This window comes from Syngnathus acus, chromosome 10, assembly GCF_901709675.1.
Source record: "Syngnathus acus chromosome 10, fSynAcu1.2, whole genome shotgun sequence".
Classification (NCBI taxonomy): Eukaryota; Metazoa; Chordata; class Actinopteri; order Syngnathiformes; family Syngnathidae; genus Syngnathus; species Syngnathus acus.
In genome coordinates this window covers 3,201,203-3,223,725 of record NC_051095.1, presented here as the reverse complement: position 1 = coordinate 3,223,725, position 22,523 = coordinate 3,201,203, and the positions used below count along the sequence as shown (strand labels likewise).

The 22,523-nt window shown below is 42.5% G+C and overlaps 2 protein-coding genes across 8 annotated transcripts in view; both read right to left on the bottom strand.

Annotated features, from left to right (window-relative positions):
- The window catches only part of LOC119128185 (BOLA class I histocompatibility antigen, alpha chain BL3-6-like), a 24,227-nt gene extending 14,047 nt beyond the window's left edge, over window positions 1-10,180 (bottom strand). Inside the window, exon 1 of the mRNA XM_037260425.1 lies at window positions 10,097-10,180. Within this exon, the coding sequence (XP_037116320.1) occupies window positions 10,097-10,160 (64 nt within the window). The 5' untranslated portion in view covers window positions 10,161-10,180. The remainder of the gene's footprint in view (window positions 1-10,096) is intronic.
- On the bottom strand, window positions 6,863-22,523 carry LOC119128181 (major histocompatibility complex class I-related gene protein-like). 7 transcript variants are annotated; one of them, XM_037260407.1, is made up of 7 exons: window positions 22,358-22,523; window positions 21,171-21,434; window positions 20,787-21,065; window positions 20,349-20,657; window positions 20,157-20,273; window positions 7,616-7,633; window positions 6,863-7,539 (listed from the first exon to the last, which is right to left on the bottom strand). In XM_037260407.1, the coding sequence occupies exons 1-7, from the start codon at window positions 22,419-22,421 to the stop codon at window positions 7,511-7,513; spliced, it is 1,080 nt and encodes a 359-aa protein (XP_037116302.1). In that variant the 5' UTR covers window positions 22,422-22,523; the 3' UTR covers window positions 6,863-7,510. The 7 variants fall into 7 exon arrangements, with proteins under 7 accessions (XP_037116302.1, XP_037116304.1, XP_037116308.1 ...); XM_037260409.1 differs by having other exon boundaries at window positions 20,157-20,270; XM_037260413.1 differs by lacking the exon at window positions 20,157-20,273 and adding an exon at window positions 7,706-7,816.

The window sequence follows — 22,523 nt, the reverse complement described above, 5'->3', positions numbered from 1 at the left end:
CGCTTCGATTACCTCTCAGGCAAGCCAATTGGAGTTCAGCCTGGCGATGACGTCACTCACTCCAACAGTAACTGAGGATGGCTGAAAGTGTCGTGGTACACTCGACTGTCTTGTGTGCATGGACCATGAGTTCGACTCCCGCATATGACTGTGCGTGTGTGTGCGCGTCTTAAAAATATATTTATATATATAAATAAACCACGTGTTGAAACAGCGCTGCCCCCTGGTGGGCTGCGTAACTACAACGTAAATTAAAGTTTGCCTTTCCGTGAAATCACGTGACCGTCGATGGCTTTTATCATTGAAAATATCCATAAACCCAGCTTGATTGCTGAACGTAGGTCAACTTTTCCGCCATATTGCATGTGGAAAAGTGGAGCGCTGGATGAAAGATTCAACTATGGCCAGTTTTGTTGCAAATCACTGATTGCCTACTCTGTTCTCACTTTTTAATTTGCCAAAAATAAATGAATAAAAAGAAAACAAGTCGAACAACTCGAGTATTTATTATTTATATAATATTCAGGAGGCTATATAAAGATTTTCTTGGAAAGATTAGATACAATTTTATTTCCATTATCGTGAAATGTTAATTATTAATTACATACTCTCCTGTATAACATTTAATTAATGTACGATGGCTTTTCCATAGTTCATCGTTTGCATATTTATGCTGGTGTGCACCACTTTGATTTGTGTCATTCTTTTAATTTTCCAAACTTATGAACTTAAAATTCCAACAGTTATAGCACTGTATTCCCGTCTACTATAAAGCTAGCTGATAAGGTACATGAAGTTCACTTAACGGCACTAACACTCTTATCTTAAATAAAGCATTTGTTAACAATTTGCTGTCTTTCAAATTTCGTTTTGGATGACGAGTGTCAGTTTTGCCCCAGCTGATGTGGCGCTACAAGATCTTGCATCGGTCTTGTGGCCCCCTCTATTGACTAAAATATGATTTGCAGTACTTGCTGTGAACTGTCCTCACTGCTCATGACATCCATCATCAATAATAACTTGATAACTAGATGCTTTGTGATCCAAATGGTCGTTATTGATTGAATACTTTCCGCTCAAACTGATCAATAAAATGCCCTCAGAATAAAGTGATAAGAATAAATACATTGAATCAGTCTTGTTACAGCCCAAAGTGAGAACCATCATAATTAGCACTTCAGAGATACTAAAATGAACGTAGCGAGTTGAGTAGTGCGAGTCTGAAAAGCAGCGAGATGACCCAGAAAGTAAATACAATTAGAATTGACTATAAACTATGCATACAGCCTGTTTTAAACAAAGTGCATCAGCTGCATTTCAATTTGAAATAAGAAACATTTCCAATTGATGATGATGATAGAACTTTATTCATTCCACAGCGGGGAAATTTACTTGTCACAGCAGCGCATACGAGTGCCAACATTTCAAAAAAGGTTAAATAAGAGACAAGGACAAAGACAAGTGCCGCTAGCAGAGACGAAACACAATTGTATCAGGTGCCACGCATGTTGTAGAGCAGGGGTCACCAACCTTTCTTAAACCAAGAGCTACTTCCTGGGTACTGATTAAGGCAAAGGGCTACCACTTCTGAAATAGCCAATTTGCTCAATTTGGCTTTCATGTGTTATTATTTGAACATTTGGAGGAAGTAATCTGGGGAGAGGACGCTGGCGCTGATTGTTCGCCGCTTCTCCACCGGAATTAGTTTAGTTTTAGTGTTTTTATTTATTTATTTTTTAGCCATTATTAAAGTTGAGTTTTTAGCATTTGGTTTTAGCGTGCAGGCTGGAGCGGTCGGGCCGCAGTTGCCGGGACCGCAACGGGCCATAAGTTGAGCGGAGAGGCCCTGTCGGGCGGAGCTGGCGAGGAAGGAGAGGACGGTGTTGGTGAGGCTGGCGCGGTCGGCCCACGGTCGCCTGGACCGCGGCGAACCTCCACAGTTAGCCGGCTGCCTACTACACTTCCTCTAATCTAACCATACTAGGTGATGTTAACAACATCCATGTCGACACCCCCTCCTGCCCCCCTGCAACTATTGGACTGTTTACACCTCACTCAACATGTAAATGTAAAAATATGAAAATGCTGATTCTGCAGGGTTTTGCCTCAAAAGTGATGGGACCAGGGACTGGTGCAATGTGGAAAATGTGTCTGTGATGATTAGATTTGTCAGCAATTCCATGCCAGAGGAGCATCTTATTGGGTTGATTGACTTGCATCAACTTGATGCAGAGTACATCACGTCTGAAATACTGACACACCTTTCTGATGCTGGCTACAGTGCTGACGACATACTTAGCCAGTGTTATGATGGAGCTTCTGTGATGAGTGGGATAAGAGGTGGTGTACAAGCTCTGCTGCAAAACAAGATTGCTAGGCATATCCCATACATCCACTGCTACAACCATCAACTGCACTTAGTGGTTGTGCATGCCATACAGAGTGAACCATGTGCAAAGAGATTTTTTAACCTCTCTAGTTCATTGCACAAGTTTTTTCAGCACCACTATGTGTCTGAGGAATAGAATGCACCTAACCTTAAAAGGCTGCTTGAAATCCGATGGACAAGCCACTATGAGGTGACAAGGTGCATTGTTGACAATCAAGACCATATTGTCAGTATCCTATCTGAGATGACAGAGGATGATAGTGCTGCTGTTGACCTGTGCACCGAGGCATCGGGCCTGCTGTGTCAAATTTCGAGGCGTCACTTCTTTGAGACTGGAAAGTTTCTAGTGCTGGTGCTTGGTGTCTTGAAACCAGCAAATGCAATTCTACAGTCTCAGTCTGTGGATATGTGCGGTGCTTCCGAGGTTGTTGCTGCAGCACTGGAGTCCTTAAAAAGCCTCCGTGAAGACGAGGATTGGGGAGAGTCATCTCAGGCAGCTGCTGGGGATGATGCACCGCCTCCAAAGAGAAGGAGGACAATGAGCAAATGTCTTGGTCAAAGTGCCGTGCTCTCAACTGTGGGCCATACAGACTCGGACGATCCAACCATTTCCCCCTCTCAGTCTCTGAAAAGGTCTCTGCTCAACATCCTTGACAGGGCCATTTCAGAAATGGAGAATAGATTTTCTCAGAAGAACGTTGAGCTGATGAGAGCCATATCTAGTCTTGCACCCAAATCCAGCACATTTCTAGATTCAACCGAGTTGCATCCTCTGTCCGCGCTGGCTGGCACTGTGGCAGATAATCTAAAAAATGAAATTCTTGTGGCAAAACAGATGTTGCTCAAGAAATGTCCAAATGAAACAGACCTATCCACTGTCTGTAAACACCTACAGGAGTACAAGGAAGCTTTTCCTGAGTTGCATAAATTGTATGTAACAGCCCTGGTAATTGGTGTGTCTTCAGCATCGTGTGAGCGTTCCTTGTCCACATTGTCACCGTGTCCTAACCCCTTCTCGTCGCACCATGTTACACAAGCGAAAGATACATTTGGTCATCTTAGCCCATGAGAGGTCCGTAACGAGTAACTTGGATATGGATGAATTTGTGAGAGTTTTTGCACAAGGAAATAGGAGACTGGTGTTGTAGAGTGGAGTGGGGAGAAAAAATAGTGAGAAAGGAGGAGATTTTAGTTATTAAGTTGCTAATAAAAAAATACATTAAAAAAAAGAAAAAAAAGTTATGTGTTATATGTTCTGCTCTGTAATTGTTATGTTGTACAAATTAGTTCCCTAACTATTTTGTTGTAGAGTGGAGTGGGGAGAAAAAATAATGAGAAAGGAGGAGATTTTAGTTATTAAGTTGCTAATAAAAAAAATACATTAAAAAAAGAAGAAAAAAAAGTTATGTTAAATGTTCTGTTCGTAACTGTTGTGTTGTACAAATTAGTTCCCTAACTATTTTGAGTTATTTAGCTAATAAATAAAAAATTATAAATGTTTCTGTTTTTATAAATTAGTTTGAGAACTTGATGTTTGATGATTTTATTTTCATAAGACTTCCTTTCAGTTTTGTAAATATTGATGATAGTGACAAGTCTTTCCTTTAGCTTGAAATGATTTTGAGAATTAGGCCATCCAGTTAAGATGAATGTTATGTTGTTGAAAATGATTATTGCTTGGTTGTTGAAATCTGGAGGAAGGATATTTTATTTTACTTTTCATTTATTTATTTCATTTATTTTTCAGTCCCCCCCCTGAGGGATTGCCCCCTTATTGTGGTCAGGGGGTTTGCTTGCCTCAGTGACCCTAAGAGCTATACCAGCAGAAGATTTAGTCTTCAGGTGGGACACCCAAGCTGGACAGGTCTTAGTGTAGACGCCTGACAGAGTGCAATCCACTTCTCCAGGTTGAGATCTGGGCACACAGCTAACAACTGCCGTGATGAAAACACAAACAGTGATAAAAATGTGTAAAAAAAACAAAAAAACATGCCCCCTTCACATTTCTGACTGCCCCCTCTTATATGCATTCCTAGAACCGGCCCTGTATAGAAGTTAGATTTTATTTCTTTTTTATTTCGTAAATTGCAATGCTTGGTCCCTTATTGAGATCTTTATTGTTTAAGAGGCCAATACTACTCCTTAAGAGCAATTGATTATTTGTTCTTATATTGTCGTTTTCTGTTATTTCCCTCGTAGAAGAAACAAGAAGGGAGGGGGGGTGGCCCTGTTTGTTGGCTGTGACTTGAAATGCAGAGCAGTTGAACGTATGACAATCGATGAATGCGTAACTGTTGATGATGAGTCTATTCCGAACATATTTCAAACATAAAAGGAGGGGGGAAATGAATACAAATAAAATACAATCCATAACACTTTAAAGTGCCATATTTAAGTCACTGTGGAGCTAGCTTTATGTGGGTTTAAAAGGCAAAATGATTGATTGGTTCATTGATTGATTGATTGATTGATTGATTGATTGATTGATTGATGGATTGATTGATTGTGAAGGAATGGGGTCGAAATACAAAAAGTCCTGCCTAGCTACAAAAACAGATATGCTCAAACCTCATTGAATAAAGTACATAAGCAGACAAGTATATTCACATATTAAAGCAATAAAAGAAATATTTTAAGCGTATAATTATACCTACACACCAAATCAATAAAGAATACATAACTAGACATTTTTGATAGGTGGTAATGACAAAGGTTTTTATAACTTTATGATCGGAAATATATTTCTGAGCACTTTGAAATTACAAATGTTTTTTGATATATTGCTTGAATAGCTTGATGACCCTTAAGGAACTGTTTAATGCATGCCTGATGATTCTCAAAATCACGGACACTGCCAAAGTCGTCTAAAAATGTTCAGTACTTGATTGTATCTTATGTTTTGACTAATGCTAGACGCCAGTTTTCGATGACTACTGAACGTTCAGGACAGAGGGAAATATTTTGCCTAACAAAGAAAAGATATGGTTGGAAGCATGATTAAACTAAGAATATGATGACGTAAGCAAGTACATGGAGTATCAAAAGAACAAACAAAAACATGGTAAGTGGTGAGTAAGAACTTTGCATAGTCAGGGAACATTAATAAATTGATGATGTCACAGCCAAAAGCTCACATAATTCCGTACAAAATGACAAAATTGAAAGAATGACAAATGGATGAGGTGCGACAGTGTATGTGCAAGAATGGAGCAGAATGTTTACAGGAAGGTCACTTGGAGATAAAACCAGCAGGTGCCAGAGGGAGACAGCCAAGAACCCGGCCAAAGATGATCGCCAAGGCTGAAAGACGGGATGGAAGACAACAGCCCCCCCACACACACACCGAATCGCCCATAATCAGCACCCACCCCACGGAACCAGCTCTCACCGAAGCAGCACCCACTCCCACGGAATCAAAATCTCCTGCGAACTTGCCCCACCCCAAAGACTCATCACCCATCAAACTCGGCCCACACCGGCATGTGCGACTGAATATAAGCTGACCGAAGAACCTTGAACATTGCCTTTTCGGAATGGAGACTTTCTGTTCTTGAAAGGCCCAGCGCTGTATTGTACTTTCCTGAAAACAGAGCTTTCTTAACGAGAATTATGATTGAACTCAACCAACCTCTGTAAGTCTAATTTCTGCTTCAGTGTCTTGGCATTTTCCTAAATCTGAAGAAATCAAACGAGCACGCAGTGAGTAAATTGGATGACAGGTGATTGGCAATGGCTTTTGCCGTGAGGCGCAGGTACCGCGCTCCCTAAATTGTGGACACAACCCAACAATTGATTGATTGATTGATTGATTGATTGATTTATATTTAAAACTAAAAAAGATAAAAAATAAAACAAATAACACTAAAGTGTCATATGTAAGTCCGTACAACAAACAAACAAACCAACAAACCAATAGAACCAAAAAAAATCAATAGCAAAGAATGCTCGAAAAGGAGTAGGAAGAAGCATACCTTTTTAGATTCCTACCACTTTCTCAGTTTATCCAATAAACTAATGATTCAACGTATAAATCTACACACTTTCAACTTGTTATCCTGTTTTATTTTTGCTTTTGTGTAGCCATTTGGCATTTTTAGTCCTTGTACCTGCTAAACAACATATTTTTGAACATTTTTTTAAACTGGTGGATATTTGGACTTTGCTTGAGTTCCTCACTTACACTGCTCCATAGTCTGACTCAGCAACTCAGCCTGTCATCTACCCCAAGAAATTTGTTTTCCTGCACCCTTTCAATTTCAGTTCCATCGATTTCTATTCGTACCTTCTCTTTTCAATGAGATAAAGTATTGTATAAATATATTCCAATTGAAAAAAATCTGAAACGACAGAACAATAAGATTATATGGACAGCCGTAAGAGTTGACATTTCACTTTATATTTATGAATTTAGTTATTTCTTGTCAGGTTTTGTATATATTTTCTCGTGAGGTGTTTGGTTTGTACTTGATGAAGTTTTGCACTTATTATGTTGTTTTATTTTATTATTATGTGGAAGGGGGCAGGAACTATAAGATTTTCTTCATCTTGTTCCTTCTCAAGCATAATTATGTAAATATGCGTTTACTTGCTAAAGTTGAATTGTCTATTGATCAAAATACACATCAATGACGGAGATAAATAAAATAAAAATAACAAAATAAACTCCACATGGACTTCTCTGTAAATAGGAATGTGTTTTGTATTTTTTTTTTAGAAGACAACAGAAAAAAGACGTGTTCTTTATCATAAATTTTTTGCTTATCCTTGCTAAATTATATATCCACAAGTGAAAATACAGTGACCAGAAACCTCATTTCAAACATTTTTATAATGATACTCAAACTCATATCAAATTGATCAGTAGTTCGCTTAACAAAAAAGCACTTAAAAAAAAGCAACGTGTGATGCAGATATTACTTGTGGTATGTTGGCTCCCTCTAGCGGTATTTGGAAGAACTAGTGAAGTAAATACAATTAGAATTCACTGCACTTGTAAAACTGTTGCACTTCAATTTGAAATAAGAAACATTTCCAAATATTTCATACAGTTGGAATGCGATGATTCAATCAAGCGTGGCACCCAAGAAAAGAAGACATCCCTTCAACCTTAGTGAGGTTCATTCAATCCTGCTCAGAAGATGAGGCGCTGGCTGAGGGAGCATAAAGAAAATACATTCAAGGCATTGGCATTTTTTCAAAACAGCAAGCGGAAAACGTCTCACTTACAAGCTGGAGCGTAATTGGCTGAAATGGAAGAGAAGCGAGAGGAGATTAGGAATCGCCACAAACGGAGCAAACATTTGTGTCGTCGTTCACCTTTTTGGCTTTTGGGACGCTTGGCCAGGAACACCCCCACCGCCACCGCCACCAGAGCCAGGACCACCAGCGGGACAGCGATGGCCACCGCCTTCTTCCTGTCTTCCTCTTCTTCACATGGCAACAAAACGAGACACGTGAACGACTGTCGGCGTGATGCCGAGCCGTGTCTGACGCGTGGCTCACCCTGGATGCGCACGTTGCTCAGGATGCTTCTGGCGTACAGCTTGGTGACCATCTCCTCCCGGACGCCATCCAGTTTGAACACGCATTCGTAGCGGCCCTCCGCGGCGGGCGTCAGCTCCACTTTAAGGTCGGCCGTGGTCTGGAAGGTTCCGTCGTGGTTGGGGAGGGTCTCCCCCATCTCCACGTCCTCGTGGATCTGCTCGCCGTCCTTCCTCCAAAAGAGGTCCGACGTCCTGGGGTAGAAACCCGTGGCGTGGCAGGTGATTGGAGAGGAAGGCGTCTTCTGCAGGAGAGACACCGTGGGAAGCTCTGCGCGCAAAGATGGAGAGAAGAGTGGAGGATGTGCATGGAGGAAAAGAAACAACTTGAAAGAGCGTCAAAGATGGACATTGTGTGTGAGCTTGAAAGACGCAGAGAAGGCGTGAGAGGACAATGTACCGGTTCTGGTCAGGAACTCCCTCCCGTTGCTCACGTGCTTCTTCAACCATAAAGGACACTCCTCAGTGAAAAAATTCTTATTGTATTGATTCCTCTCTTCCAATTGGTCCCACTTGAGTTTGGTGATGAAAGCTTGCGGATGTGCTGCGATCCAGCTCATCGTCTTCAGCTCAAATGATATGAAGTCTTCTCCATCGTAACTGTGGTGCTCCCAACCATCAACCTCCCCAGTCTCATCATTCCATTCACAGCCGTACATCCACTGAAGCATGTGAACACCTGAAAGGATGGCGCACAAGATTCAGCGAGGACGATGATCAGAGAGAAGCCAGCAGTGACAAAAAAAGGGTCATTTGACGAGCAGAAGGTTGGACGTAAACAAACCTCCAGTTTGGTTGAAGCGCTTTTTAGCGGTTTCAATGTTGACTTTGAAGACCTGCTCCTCACGAATACTGCCCGCCGTCTCTCTCTCCCAGTAGTGCGGATCATCTTCTGTGATTTTGTCCACCCAGTCTTGTTTCGCTTTTGCTTTCCTGTGGTTGCTGTCAAAGTGCAGAATCTGAACGCCGTCAACATACGCGGCCTCCCAGTACTCTGGTAGCTTTGCAACTTGAGAGCCCGTCGAGAAATAATTGAACGTGTGAATGACTGGAAGGCAAACACAAAAATGACACACATGATCAAATCAATCTTCATATTTTCAATGATTCTGCCTGCAGATGGAACTTTGCAGCACTTGAAATTGGAAATGTCATGTTTCTCCAAACGTGTTCTTCCGCACAAACTTGTCAAACTTGAATGTGACAACCTGCCTTTGTTTTTTTCTTTCAGTTGTTAATATGTTAAGATTTCAGTGTGACGCCCTAAGCGAGATATTCGATGCCCCTCAGCAGTGATTGACATCCACTGATGAAAGAAATCTAATGACATAACTTTTGCCATTCTCTTTAATTTGCAGACAAAAAATCCAATAATAATATGAGGAAATCCTTTTGTTCAGACAAGTGAAACACTTTTAGATGTTACTTCACTGGTTCTTCTATATCAAACAAATTATTTTAGGTGTATTTAACTGACATGTTTCGGCGGGTTCTTCCGCCTTCATCAGATCTGATGAAGGCGGAAGAACATGTCAGGTAAATACACCTAAAATAATTTGTTTGATATAGAAGAACCAGTGAAGTAATTGAAAAGGAAAAACAAGATGAACTTAGTACAACTTTTAGATGTTACCTGCTGACAGTTTCGACTGTGTCTCCAGTCTTCCTCACAGTCGAAACTGTCAGCAGGTAACATCTAAAAAAAATGTCACTTGTCTGAACAAAAGAACTGCCTTATATCATTTACGGAGACATGATGACTCTTATCGACATTATAATGTAAGGAGGCTATACAATGTTTTTTTCTGAAAGATGAGACACATTTTTATTGCCATGACTGTGAAATGTTAATTATGAATTGCAAAGACTCCCCTGTACAACATTTCATTCTTGTGCGTAGGCTTTTCCATATTTCATCGATTGCATATTTATGCTGGGGCACATCACTTTGATTTGTGCCATTTTTAAGTTTTCCAACTTTATTACATTTATAATAATAGCAATATATTCCCGTATAACTGACAAAGCGGGCGTTCAGGTGAAAGAACTTAAAATGCCGACGCAACAAACGAGTGGCGAAAACGAAAGCAATACACAATAATGACTGCGTCACTTCCAAATCAAGAGCGTCAATCTTTAGAACAATAAACCGAAAAGTCCAACTTACCAGGCTTCACGCTGTATAGTTGCACAGCCAAAACAAAGAATGCAAGTAAATTCATTCCAATCATCAATGTGTTTTTCGATTTTCGTCAAGCAGGGTATTCGGTCATAGTTGCGACTCGTCGTCCAAGAGGCGAACGCGGAACAACAGCGAAGCGCAGGACGCGCTTCGATTACTTCTCAGGCAAGCCAATTGGAGTTCAGCCCGGCGATGACGTCACTCAGTCCTACAGTATGTTAATAAACTGTGTGTGGGGATGGCTCGACTGTCTTGTGTGCATGGACCATGAGTTCGACTCCCGCATATGACTGTGCGTGTGTGTGCGTGCGCGGGCGCGTCTTAAAATATATATAGTATATATATATATATATATATATATAAACCACTCGTTGAAACAGCGCCGCCCCCTGGTGGGCTGCGTAACTACAACGTAAATTAAAGTTTGGTTTTCCGTGAAATCACGTGATCGTCGAGGGCTTTTATCATTGAAAATATCCATAAACCCAGTTTGATTGCTGAACGTAGGTCAACTTTGCCGCCATATTGCATGTGGAAAAGTGGAGCGCTGGGTGAAAGATTCAACTATGGCCAGTTTTGTTTACCAAAAAAAAAAAGGATGTGTAATATAAAAGAAAGAAATGTGCCCTTTTAAGATCTTATATTTGTACTCAGGTACCTGCGTTTAAGTTAGATTTTTAGTTCGATTTTATTTAAATTTTTACCACACAATGCAGTACGTACACTTGTACCTTGTTTTAAAAAAAGTTGTTATAATAATAAGAGGTCCAAAAGCATATTTACAGTATCGTACCTTGTTCTAAAAAATCTTGTAATAAGAAAATATTTCTAAAAACATATTTACAGTATGTACACTTGTACCTTGTTGTATAAATGTTGTTATAATAATGAGTTCTAAAAACATATTTCCTGAATGTATACTTTAGCTACATCTACATGTTACCCACAACACACGCACACATTTATATATATTTTCTGTATGTCATTTATACTATTAATATAGTATTTAGATGTTTGAAACTATTAGTTAATGAACTAAGGATAAGGTTTATTATACATTTATTGATACACAATTTTTTTTTGTATGTATTTATGTTAAAATTGACAGGGTTAGGGTTTCAAAGTAATGTTTCAAACTAGGGTTAGGATTTTAAACCAGGGTTTCAAACTAACTTTAAACCCTACTTTGAAACCCTGACCCTAGTATGAAACCTTCATTTGAAACCCAAACCCTAATATGAAACCCTACTTTGAAACCCTAATCCTAGTTTTAAAACCTACTTTGAAACCCTAAACTTAGTTTTAAACCCTACTTTAAAACCCTAACCCTAGTTTTAAACCCGAGCTTTAAACCTTACTTTGAAACCGTGTCCTTAGTATGAAACCCTACTTTGAAAACCTAAATCTAATTTGAAACCCTACTTTAAAACCCTAACCCTAGTTTTAAACCCGAGCTTTAAACCTTACTTTGAAACCGTGTCCTTAGTATGAAACCCTACTTTGAAAACCTAAATCTAATTTGAAACCCTAGTTTAAAACCGTAACCTGAGTTGGAAACCCTAGTTGAAAACCCTAACCCTAGTTTGAAACCGTACTTAACGAACTTGTTCAGTTCTTAGTTCAGAGACAAATCCTCATGACATCACAAATGACAAAAACATCACCTTGTCCCTATTTTTTGATTGGAAAAATGACCATGTACAGAACAGTTTTTTGTTAGTTAGAATTTTTTTTTACCACGTTTTGTAATGATGTACAATGAACGTGCATCCTAAGACAGAACCACTTGTGACCACAAGATGGCGTCAGTCTGCGTCTCAAACTGGAGGGTGGTACCGAATTCATTGATCACATACAATAAAAATCTCTAAAGCAATGAAATGCCAATGACTTTTTTTGTATTGTTCCCAGCATATTTCTAAAAGACCTCTGCCACAAAATAAATAAATCTAATGAAAACCCCAATTTTAAACTCTAAATGTAAATTAAAACGCTACTTTGAAAGCTTGAATTTAAAACTCCAACCCTCGTCTGAAAATCTCATTTGAAACCATAACCCCATTTTAAAACCCCACTTTGAAACCCTAATTGTAGTCTGAAACCCTAAGCCTACTATAAAACCCTACTCAGAAACTAGTTTGAAAATCCTCACTTATCTCCTACCTTTAAAAATGAAGCATCAGAAATCTAATATTTCTAATCAAGCCATTTTTATTACTCTTCATTTAGTTAGTTCACAATAGCTGCTTTGCGAAAATTGCACCAAAAAATAACTGTGAAATCAGTGGATCAGTTGACAGCCAATGTTACTCATTGAGATTAAATAAATAAATATGCAAATGAACATAGAATGTGTCCCCTGCGCCCCCTTGAAAAAAGGAAATAACACAAGAGAACACAAGTGAAAGTAAAGAGGGCCCCGTGTCATAATCCTGTAGTTTCCACGGGTACTTAGGCCAAAAAAAAGAACACCACGACCTTTTTTTTTTGGTTGACCTTAAAGAGTGGTGGGATTATTGTCCGCATTCAGAATCCAGTCATTTTCCTCCAGGAAGGTAGATAGCGACAGCTCTTCCGGGTACGGCTCCACCAAAGGTGTGTTTAAAGGGAAAAATCCGTCTGGAGTGTTGGGCGGAACGGGAATCGAACACGGCAGGGACTCGAGCGTTGGCGTTATCTGACTCGGCTTTAAGGTCCCATCGCCGTTGGTCTGCGCCGATATTAAAGCGTTCTTGTATTGATGCGGGTCGAGCGGCGGCGCTCCCGGATCTTCAATGGGGAACATTTCAGATGTGACTGAGAGGATGTCTTCGGGGTGAAGCGTGGAGAAGGTGGACGAGGGTAATTCTATGTGGGCGTCATTGCTAAACAGCGAATGAGGAGCGTGTGTAAACAGGGAGGAAGGGACTAAATCAGATGAGGGCATTGGATGAGGGTTTTCACCAAGCTCCGCTTTGGAGGTGACAGACGTGGAAGTCTGGAGGGCGTCCACCTGCACGGAACCTCGGAGGACACAAAAGGGCCGGTGGCGCTCCAGGGCGCTGTTGTAGTGCCGGATCTCTTTTTTTAACGCTTTGATTTCCTTTTCCGGGGCGGAATTCGAAGCTTCCAGAGTCAGGAGCTCCTAAGAGAGGGGAGAAAAAACAACAACAGATGTTCGCTATGATCAGCTAAAAGCGTGTATCAAGTCCAAAAACGCATTCAAGCACAGACACAATCCTACTGTTAAGCGTGAGAACGGTGACCCCAAGTGGACAAAAATCATATCCGCATATGCCTCACTTTGGTATTATGTACGCCAGGGGTGTCAAACTCATTTTCTTCGCGAGCCGCATTGTAGTCATAACTTCTTTCGGAGGGCCATTATGACTGTCAACCCAAATTAATGTATGAGCACCTCATATTATATCCAGTAAAAGCTACAAAACAAACTGACAAATAACTCGTTTTCAAATCAGACGAGTAAAAACTGGTCAAATATTAAAAAAATATATATATATATTAAAAGTGAAGACAATTCTAGTAATGACACGAATTTGATGCACAATTTGTCTTTGCGGGCCACTTAAAATGATGTGGCGGGCCGTATCTGGCCCCCGGGCCTTGAGTTTGACACCTGATGTACGCCAAGCTTTAATATACTTCGTGTACGTTGTCACAGATCATCAGCCAGCCCAACTCACTTGAGCCAGGATTCAGAGCGTCTTGCTCCCTTTATTTCTGTTCAGTGTTAAACACAACGAGTGAAACTGCAAGTGAAACAACAAACACACTTAGTTTCTCCCATGAATCTTCTTCTTATCTTATAAACAATAATAAAGTTATCCAATAAAACAATGATAACTTACAGCTGTTGATTCCGTGAGCATAAGGAGAGGAGAAAGATTCGCTTCGATGACGCGAGTAACGCTAACGTCTCTCAACTCATCAGTTGTCAAGTCGCTTCGACAAAAGCATGCGCAGCTTCCGGTGCATTTCAAAATACACTTCCGGTTTGCTTCCGAACGACAAATAACCATTGTGTATGATTCTTTACATAGAAAACATTTCTTACATCATGAAAACAATTCTGAGGGCAGAACACTCCCCGTCTGGCATGTAATGCCACGAACCTTTGAAACTACTTTCCTTTTTCTCAGTCCACTTTTAATCCGCCTTTTCCATGAGAATGACCACTTCAGAAATGGGCCGCAGGTAAGTCTTCGAGGTGCCTTGGGATGATGTTTTCACCTCAACCTTCCGGACCCTTGCATCGCTGCTCTCGGAGGTGGATATGACCATAGCCATCGGCCACTCATTCCTTGGCACTTGAGTTTGCTTTAGCAGCACAATGTCCCCAGGTTGAAGGTCGCGGCGTGTCCTGTGCCATTTACGTCTTGGATGGAGAGTGCTCAGGTACTCACTTCTCCAACGGTTCCAGAATTCGTTCGCCAGCGCCTGCACTTGCCTCCACTGGCCTCTCAGAAGGTCTAAACCCGCAAACTCGCCCGGAGGAGCAAGCAGTTCTGGCTTTTGTGTCAGTAGCAGCCTGCCTTTGATGGTCACTGGGGCGGCCAGACCCAGAGGGTCGAAGACGCTGTTGACAACTGACAGCGCCCCACGGCGAGTGTAAGGCTTATCAGCAATGGCTACCTCAAAGGTGAGCATGTCTGTGTTAATGTCCCAGCATAAGCCTAGGCTCCTCTGCGCAGGGAGAGAACCATCGTCCTGCCCCAGCTCTCTAATGCCAGAGGCCAGTTTTTCAGGTTCGAAAGCTTTCATCACAGTGACACTGTTCGATGCTATTTTGCGCAGCCTCAAATTAGACTCGGCGAGTGAGGCACAGGTACGTTTCAGCGGGTCTATGGCAGCAGACTCGGTGGGCAGTGACACGAGTCCATCATCAACGTAGGAATGTCTATGCACAAACTGTGTTGTGTCAGTGCCATACCTTGCTTCACCTTTCTTAGCAGCACGTGGTAGTCCATACTGCAGGCGATGGGCTGTTGCCGAAGACGTGTACCCGCAAGCGGTACTCTTGAACCTTTTTAGACAGGTCATTGTGCCACAGAAATCTGAGGTAATCTCTGTGCTCATGCCTCACCAGGAATCCATAAAACATCTGCTGGATGTCCACAGTGACAGCAATGAGATATTTCCTGAAACGTAGCAGCACGCCAAGCAGAGTGTTATTCAGGTCGGGCCCTGTGAGAAGCACTGAGTTGAGGGAGAGGCCGTTCAGTCGGGCGCTTGACTTAGACTTAGACAAACTTTATTGTCATTTTGTCTACACAGGGTGCATACAAAACGAAATTTCGTTGCATACAGCTTTCACAATGTGGTGATATTGCGGTTGAATAAGAGTAACATTATATATAAAAATATAAAATAAAGACTTAGACTTAGACTTAGACAGAACTTTGTCATTTTGTCAACACTAGGTGTGTACAAAACGAAATTTCGTTGCATACGGCTTTCAACAATGTAGTGGTATTTCGGCTGGTTAAAAAAGTGACATTCTATATAAAAATATGAAATAAGATAATTATAAAGTACAAAGTGCAGCAGTGATAAAGTATGTAAACAGTGCAGGAGACAAAAACAGTATTTACAAGTGTGCAGAGGAATGCTACGTTTGAATGTTCAACTGTCTGACGACAGCAGGGAAAAAGCTATTGCAGAACTTGGTGGACCTGCAGCGGATGCTGCGAAACCTCTTCCCAGAGGGCAGCAGGGAGAACAGTCCATGGTGGGGGTGTGACGGGTCACTGATAATGTTACGGGCTCGGGACACGCAGCGCTGGGATGACATGTCCTGAATGGAGGGAAGAGGAGCCCCGATGATCCTCTCTGCTGTCCTCACCACTCTCCTCACGTTCTTCCAATCGGAGGCGCTGCAACCTCCACACCACACCGAGACAGCTTGTCAGAATGCTCTCTATGGTGCTTCTGTAGAACGTCCTCATGACGGGTGGGGGCAGGTGGGCTCTCCTCATCCTCCGCAGGAAGTACAAGCGCTTCTGTGCCCTCTTGACCAGTCTCGTGGTGTTCACAGTCCAGGTGAGGTCGTCTGTGATGTGGACCCCCAGGAATTTAGTGCTGCTGACCACCTCCACAGCTGAGCTGTTGATGATCAGTGGAGCGTGGTGAGGCTGGTTTTTCCTGAAGTCGACGATGATCTCCTTCGTCTTCTCCACATTCAGGATCAGGCTATTGTCTCTGCACCGGCCCACCAACTGCTCCACCTCCGCTTGAGTCAAACACGACCCGTATTTGCCCAGGCTTCTGGGGGTGGTACACACCAAAAAAGGCCAGGTACCAGCATTCGTTTGTGTCGTCAATGGATGAGGCAACCTCTGCATGGTTGTTTTCAAAAAGCTTTTCCACGAAGGAGGAAAACTGCTCTTTCATCTCAGCGTTTTTGAAATGAGAAGTGACGGACGTCCATTTTGAAGCACATGAGTTTTGAAGATGCTCAGGGTTGGCTTGTGGGCGTTGTCCAGGCAGACTTCGCCTATAATGACCCAGCCTAAGTCCAGGCGCTGGGCAAAAGGTGCGTTATGAGGACCATTGACTTGATCTCTCACTTTGTGTGCACGTATCATATCTCTCATGGAGGAATGGGCTAAGGGAGTCAACCCCGACAGAAAATCAATTTCCCCTTGGGTTGGTGTCAGGAAGGGCATCCGGCTGTAAAAGGTTTTGCTCCAAAAATGTTCTCAGTATAGGACTCTCAACCACGAGATGGCCATGGACCGTCCCCGGTGGAAGAAAGCCATATTGAGAATCCAGTCCAACCCAGCGGCGCCTGGAAAGCGGACTTTAAACCGATTTGTGGAAGGGCCGATTGATCGGGAGGCAGAGAGGTGTCTGGGTGCATCGCGGAGCTGTGTCTTTGGCTGTCGCACTCACCACATTTCAATGATGCCTGACAATCCTTGGCAAGGTGGTCTTTTCTTTCCTGTAATGTTTTTGCTCTAAATGATCTGCATATTTCCAATGGGCGCGTTTTCTTGCGCACAGGGCAATCACGAGCCGGCTCATTGTTTTCCTTTCCATCGTCCGTAGAGTTTAAGGCGTTTGCATCAGTGGTACCAGACACGTCTGTTTTGCGCACAGCAGTCTTAAATTCACTTGGCTTGAATGGAGCTTCCTCACCTTTGCTGTACGGCTGGCTACTGATGGACAGGCTGAAGTTTGGGTCATTTCGAGCCTTGGCTTGGCCGTACACAAAGTCCACCAAAAACGAAAAGGGAGGGAAAGATGTCCTGTAGCGCTCCTTGTACTTTGAGCCTACACCGAGCCATTTCTCCTGCAGGCCTGAAGGTAACTTCTCCACAATAGGCTTTATCCCACGAGGCGTGTCGAGGTATGCAAGGCCAGGAAGATATCCATCGTTTTTGGCTGCTAATAGCTCCATGAGGAGATCACTGAGCAATCTTAGCTTCGTGTTGTCAGACGGGGAAAATCGTCCACTCTTTTGAACAGGGCGTTTTCAATTATTTCTGGTGCGCCATAGCATTCACGCCGTCTATCCCAGGACAGTTGTAGAGCAGCTTTGAGCTCGGTGACATAAACAGCACGGATCCTCTTTACATGTTCAGACGAGTCTTTACCGAGCCACTTCACCAAGAGGTCCAGCTCCTCACTGTATGATAAACCTAAGCCTTGTGTTGCATTTAGGAATGAGGACTTCTCTGGCATATCATCACATTTTGTGAGGCCAGTCGTCACTAATTCTCTGCGAGCAAGAAACTTGGCAAAGTCTATCATGTGTGGAGGGCTGGCATGAGGAGGAGAATACTGACCTTGTTGCATATGTGGACTGTCAGGTGGCTTTGGGGCAGATGTGTGCCTTGCTGCATGTGAAGGCTGAGTCGGGGTTCCGATGTCACTCTGAAGAGGCCTGAAGTTATCACGCAAAGGCCTGAAGTCATCCATGCGTGGTGGTGTCGTCGGTGTGGCTGATGACTGTCGTAGGAGGCTGGACTCACAAGGTCTGACTGCACCATGAAATGGGGGGGGGGGCATAATACGGAGTGTTGATTGCCTCTTGGAACTGCTCCTTTTCCTCACGTTCCTCATTCACTGATGGTCTGCAGACGTTGTGTGAGGACCTCTCCTCAGCTGCCGCAGGTGGTGGACTATGTGTGGCTTCGCGGCGCCAGACAACACTGTAGGCTACAAGGGACTGCGCGTTGAGCTGCGTTTGGCTTTGCACATAATCTTCTGCTTCCTTTTCAATTTCTAATTCTTCTAAATCTATGTCTAGCCTAGCTCGTTGCCTTTTAATTTCCAACTGCTTCCTTGACTAGGCTACCTTGGTTGCCGCTGCTTCAGCCGAAGCTCTGGCAGCTGCCTCCAGAACGGAATTGTAGGATGACGAGCGTTTGAAGGTAGCACTAGCTCTCGATCGACTGTGGACTGATGACTTGGAAGATGAAGGTCGACGTGAATTCTCTTCAAAGTCTACCGTCTCCGTGTCGTCGATTTGGCGGCCATGTTTGAATCTTTTCGTTGTCACAGTTCATCAGCCAGCCCAACTCATGTATAGAACACTTGCGCCAGGATTCAGAGCGTCTTGCTCCCTTTATTTCTGTTCAGTGTTAAACACGAGTGAAACTGCAAGTGAAACAACAAACACACTTAGTTTATTCTATGAATATTCTTATTTTATAAACAAAGATTCGCTTAGATGACGCGAGTAGCCCTAACGTCTCTCAACTCATCAGTTGTCAAGTCGCTTCAACAAAAACATGCGCAGCTTCCGGTGCATTTCAAAATACATTTCCGCTTTGCTTCCGAACGACAAATAACCATTGCGTATGCTTCTTTACATAGAAAACATTTCTTACATCATGAAAACAATTCTGAGGGCAGAACAGTGGATATTTGGACTTTGCTTGAGTTCCTCACTTAGACTGCTCCATAGTTTGACTCAGCAACTCAGCCTGTCATCTATTATAACCCCAAGAAATTTGTTTTCCTGCACCCTTTCAATTTCAGTTCCATCGATTTCTATTCGTACCTTCTCTTTTCAATGAGATAAAGTATTGTAAAAATATATTCCAGTTGAAAAAAAATCCATAACGACAGAACAATAAGATTATATGGACAGCCGTAAGAGTTGACATTTCACTTTATATTTATGAATTTAGTTATTTCTTGTCTGGTTTTGTATATATTTTCTCGTGAGGTGTTTGGTTTGTACTTGATGAAGTTTTGCACTTATTATGTTGTTTTATTTTATTATTATGTGGAAGGGGGCAGGAACTATAAGATTTTCTTCATCTTGTTCCTTCTCAAGCATAATTATGTAAATATGCGTTTACTTGCTAAAGTTGAATTGTCTATTGATCAAAATACACATCAATGACGGAGATAAATAAAATAAAAACATCAAAATAAACTCCACATGGACTTTTCTGTAAATAGGAATGTGTTTTGTATGCTTTTTTTTAGAAGACAACAGAAAAAAGACGTGTTCTTTATCAGAAATTTCTTGCTTATCCTGGCTAAATTATATATCCACAAGTGAAAATACAGTGACCAGAAACCTCATTTCAAATATTTTTATAATGATACTCAAACTTATATCAAATTAATCAGTAGCTCGCTTAACAAAAAAGCACTTCAAAAAAAGCAACGTGTGATGCGGATATTACTTGTGGTATGTTGGCTCCCTCTAGCGGTATTTGGAAGAACTAGTGAAGTAAATACAATTACAATTCACTGCACTTGAAAAACTGTTGCATTTCAATTTGAAATAAGAAACATTTCCAAATATTTCATACAGTTGGAATGCGATGATTCAATCAAGCGTGGCACCCAAGAAAAGAAGACATCCCTTCAACCTTAGTGGGGTTCATTCAGTCCGGCTCAGAAGATGAGGCATTGCCTGAGGGAGCATAAAAGAAAATACATTCAAGGCATTGCCATTTTTTCCAAAAAAGGAAGGGCAAAACGTCTCACTTACAAGCTGGAACGTAAATGGCTGAAATGGAAGAGAAGCGAGAGGAGATTAGGAATCGCCACAAACGGAGCAAACATTTGTGTCGACGTTCACCTTTTTGGCTTTTGCGACGCTTGGCCAGGAACACCCCCAGCGCCACCGCCACCGCCACCAGAGCCAGGACCACCAGCGGGACAGCGATGGCCACCGCCTTCTTCCTGTCTTCCTCTTCTTCACATGGCAACAAAACAAGACACGTGAACGACTGTGGGCGTGACGCCGAGCCGTGTCCGACGCATTGCTCACCCTGGATGCGCGCGTTGCTCAGGATGCTTCTGGCGTACAGCTTGGTGACCATCTCCTCCCGGACGCCATCCAGTTTGAACACGCATTCGTAGCGGCCCTCCGCATCGGGCGTCAGCTCCACTTTCAGGTCGGCCGTGGTCTGGAAGGTTCCGTCGTGGTTGGGGAGGGTCTCCCCCATCTCCACGTCCTCGTGGATCTGCTCGCCGTCCTTCCTCCAAAAGAGGTCCGACGTCCTGGGGTAGAAACCCGTGGCGTGGCAGGTGACCGGAGAGGAAGGCGTCTTCTGCAGGAGAGACACCGTGGGAAGCTCTGCGCGCAAAGATGGAGAGAAGAGTGGAGGATGTGCATGGAGGAAAAGAAACAACTTGAAAGAGCGGCAAAGATGGACATTGTGTGTGAGCTTGAAAGACGCAGAGAAGGCGTGAGAGGACAATGTACCGGTTCTGGTCAGGAACTCCCTCCCGTTGCTCACGTGCTTCTTCAACCGTAAAGGACACACCTCAGTGAGAATATTCTTCCAGTATTGATTGAACCCGTCGTCTTGGTCCCACTTGAGTTTGGTGATGAAAGCTTGCGGATGTGCTGCGATCCAGCTCATCGTCTTCAGCTCAAATGATATGAAGTCTTCTCCATCGTAACTGTGGTGCTCCCAACCATCAACCTCCCCAGTCTCATCATTCCATTCACAGCCGTACATCCACTGATACATGTGAACACCTGAAAGGATGGCGCACAAGATTCAGCGAGGACGATGATCAGAGAGAAGCCAGCAGTGACAGAAAAAGTGTCATTTGACGAGCAGAAGGTTGGACGTAAACAAACCTCCAGTTTGGTTGAAGCGCTTTTTAATGTTTTCAATGCTGACTTTGAAGATCTGCTCAGTCTGAATACTGATCGCCGTCTCTCTCTCCCAGTAGTGCGGATCATCTTCTGTGATTTTGTCCACCCAGTCTTGTTTTGCTTTTGCTTTCCTGTGGTTGCTGTCAAAGTGCAGAATCTGAACGCCGTCAACATACGCGGCCTCCCAGTACTCTGGTAGCTTTGCAACTTGAGAGCCCGTCATGAAATAATTGAGCGTGTGAATGACTGGAAGGCAAACACAAAAATGACACACATGATCAAATCAATCTTCATATTTTCAATGATTCGGCCTGCAGTTGGAACTTTGCAGCACTTGAAATTGGAAATGTCATGTTTCTCCAAACGCGTTCTTCCGCACAAACTTGTCAAACTTGTCAAACTTGAATTTGACAACCTGCCTTTGTTTTTTTCTCCCAGTTGTTAATATGTTGGATTTCAGTGTGACGCCCTAAGCGAGATATTTGATGCCCCTCAGCAGTGATTGACATCCACTGATGAAAGAAATCGAATGACGTAACTTTTGCCAACCTCCTTCATTTGTAAAAACAAAAAATCCATTAATAATATGAGGCAATCCTTTTGTTCGGACAAGTGAAACACTTTTAGATGTTACCTGCTGACAGTTTCGATTGTGTCTCCAGTCTTCCTCACAGTCGAAACTGTCAGCAGGAAAAATGTACAAAAATGTCGCTTGTCTGAACAAAAGAACTGCCTTATATCATTTACGGAGACATGATGACTCTTATCGACATTATAATGTAAGGAGGCTATACAATGTTTTTTTCTGAAAGATGAGACACATGTTTATTGCCATGACTGTGAAATGTTAATTATGAATTGCAACGACTCCCCTGTACAACATTTCATTCTTGTGCGTAGGCTTTTCCATATTTCATCGATTGCATATTTATGCTGGGGCACATCACTTTGATTTGTGCCATTTTCAAGTTTTCCAACTTTCTTACATTCATAATAATAGCTATGTATTCCCGTATAACTCCGACAAAACGGGCGTTCAGGTGGAAGAACTTAAAATGCCGACGCAACAGACGAGTGGCGAAAACGAAAGCAATAAACAATAATGACTGCGTCACTTCCAAATCAAGAGCGTCAATCTTTAGAATAATAAACCGAAAAGTCCAACTTACCAGGCGTCACGCTGTATATTTGCACAGCCAAAACAAAGAATGCAAGTAAATTCATTGTAATCATCAAGTTGTTTCTCGATTTTCGTCAAGCAGGGTATTCGGTCATAGTTGCGACTCGTCGTCCAACAGGCGAACGCGGAAAGAACAGCGAAGCGCAGGACGCGCT

Coding starts and splice junctions, on each gene's coding strand:
- LOC119128181 (XM_037260407.1), bottom strand. CDS start 22,421: ATGATTACAATGAATTTACTTGCATTCTTTGTTTTGGCTGTGCAAATA. Junction 21,435..22,357: donor AATATACAGCGTGACGCCTG/GTAAGTTGGACT, acceptor TTTGCCTTCCAG/TCATTCACACGCTCAATTAT. Junction 20,658..20,786: donor GGAGTTCCTGACCAGAACCG/GTACATTGTCCT, acceptor CTTTGCGCGCAG/AGCTTCCCACGGTGTCTCTC.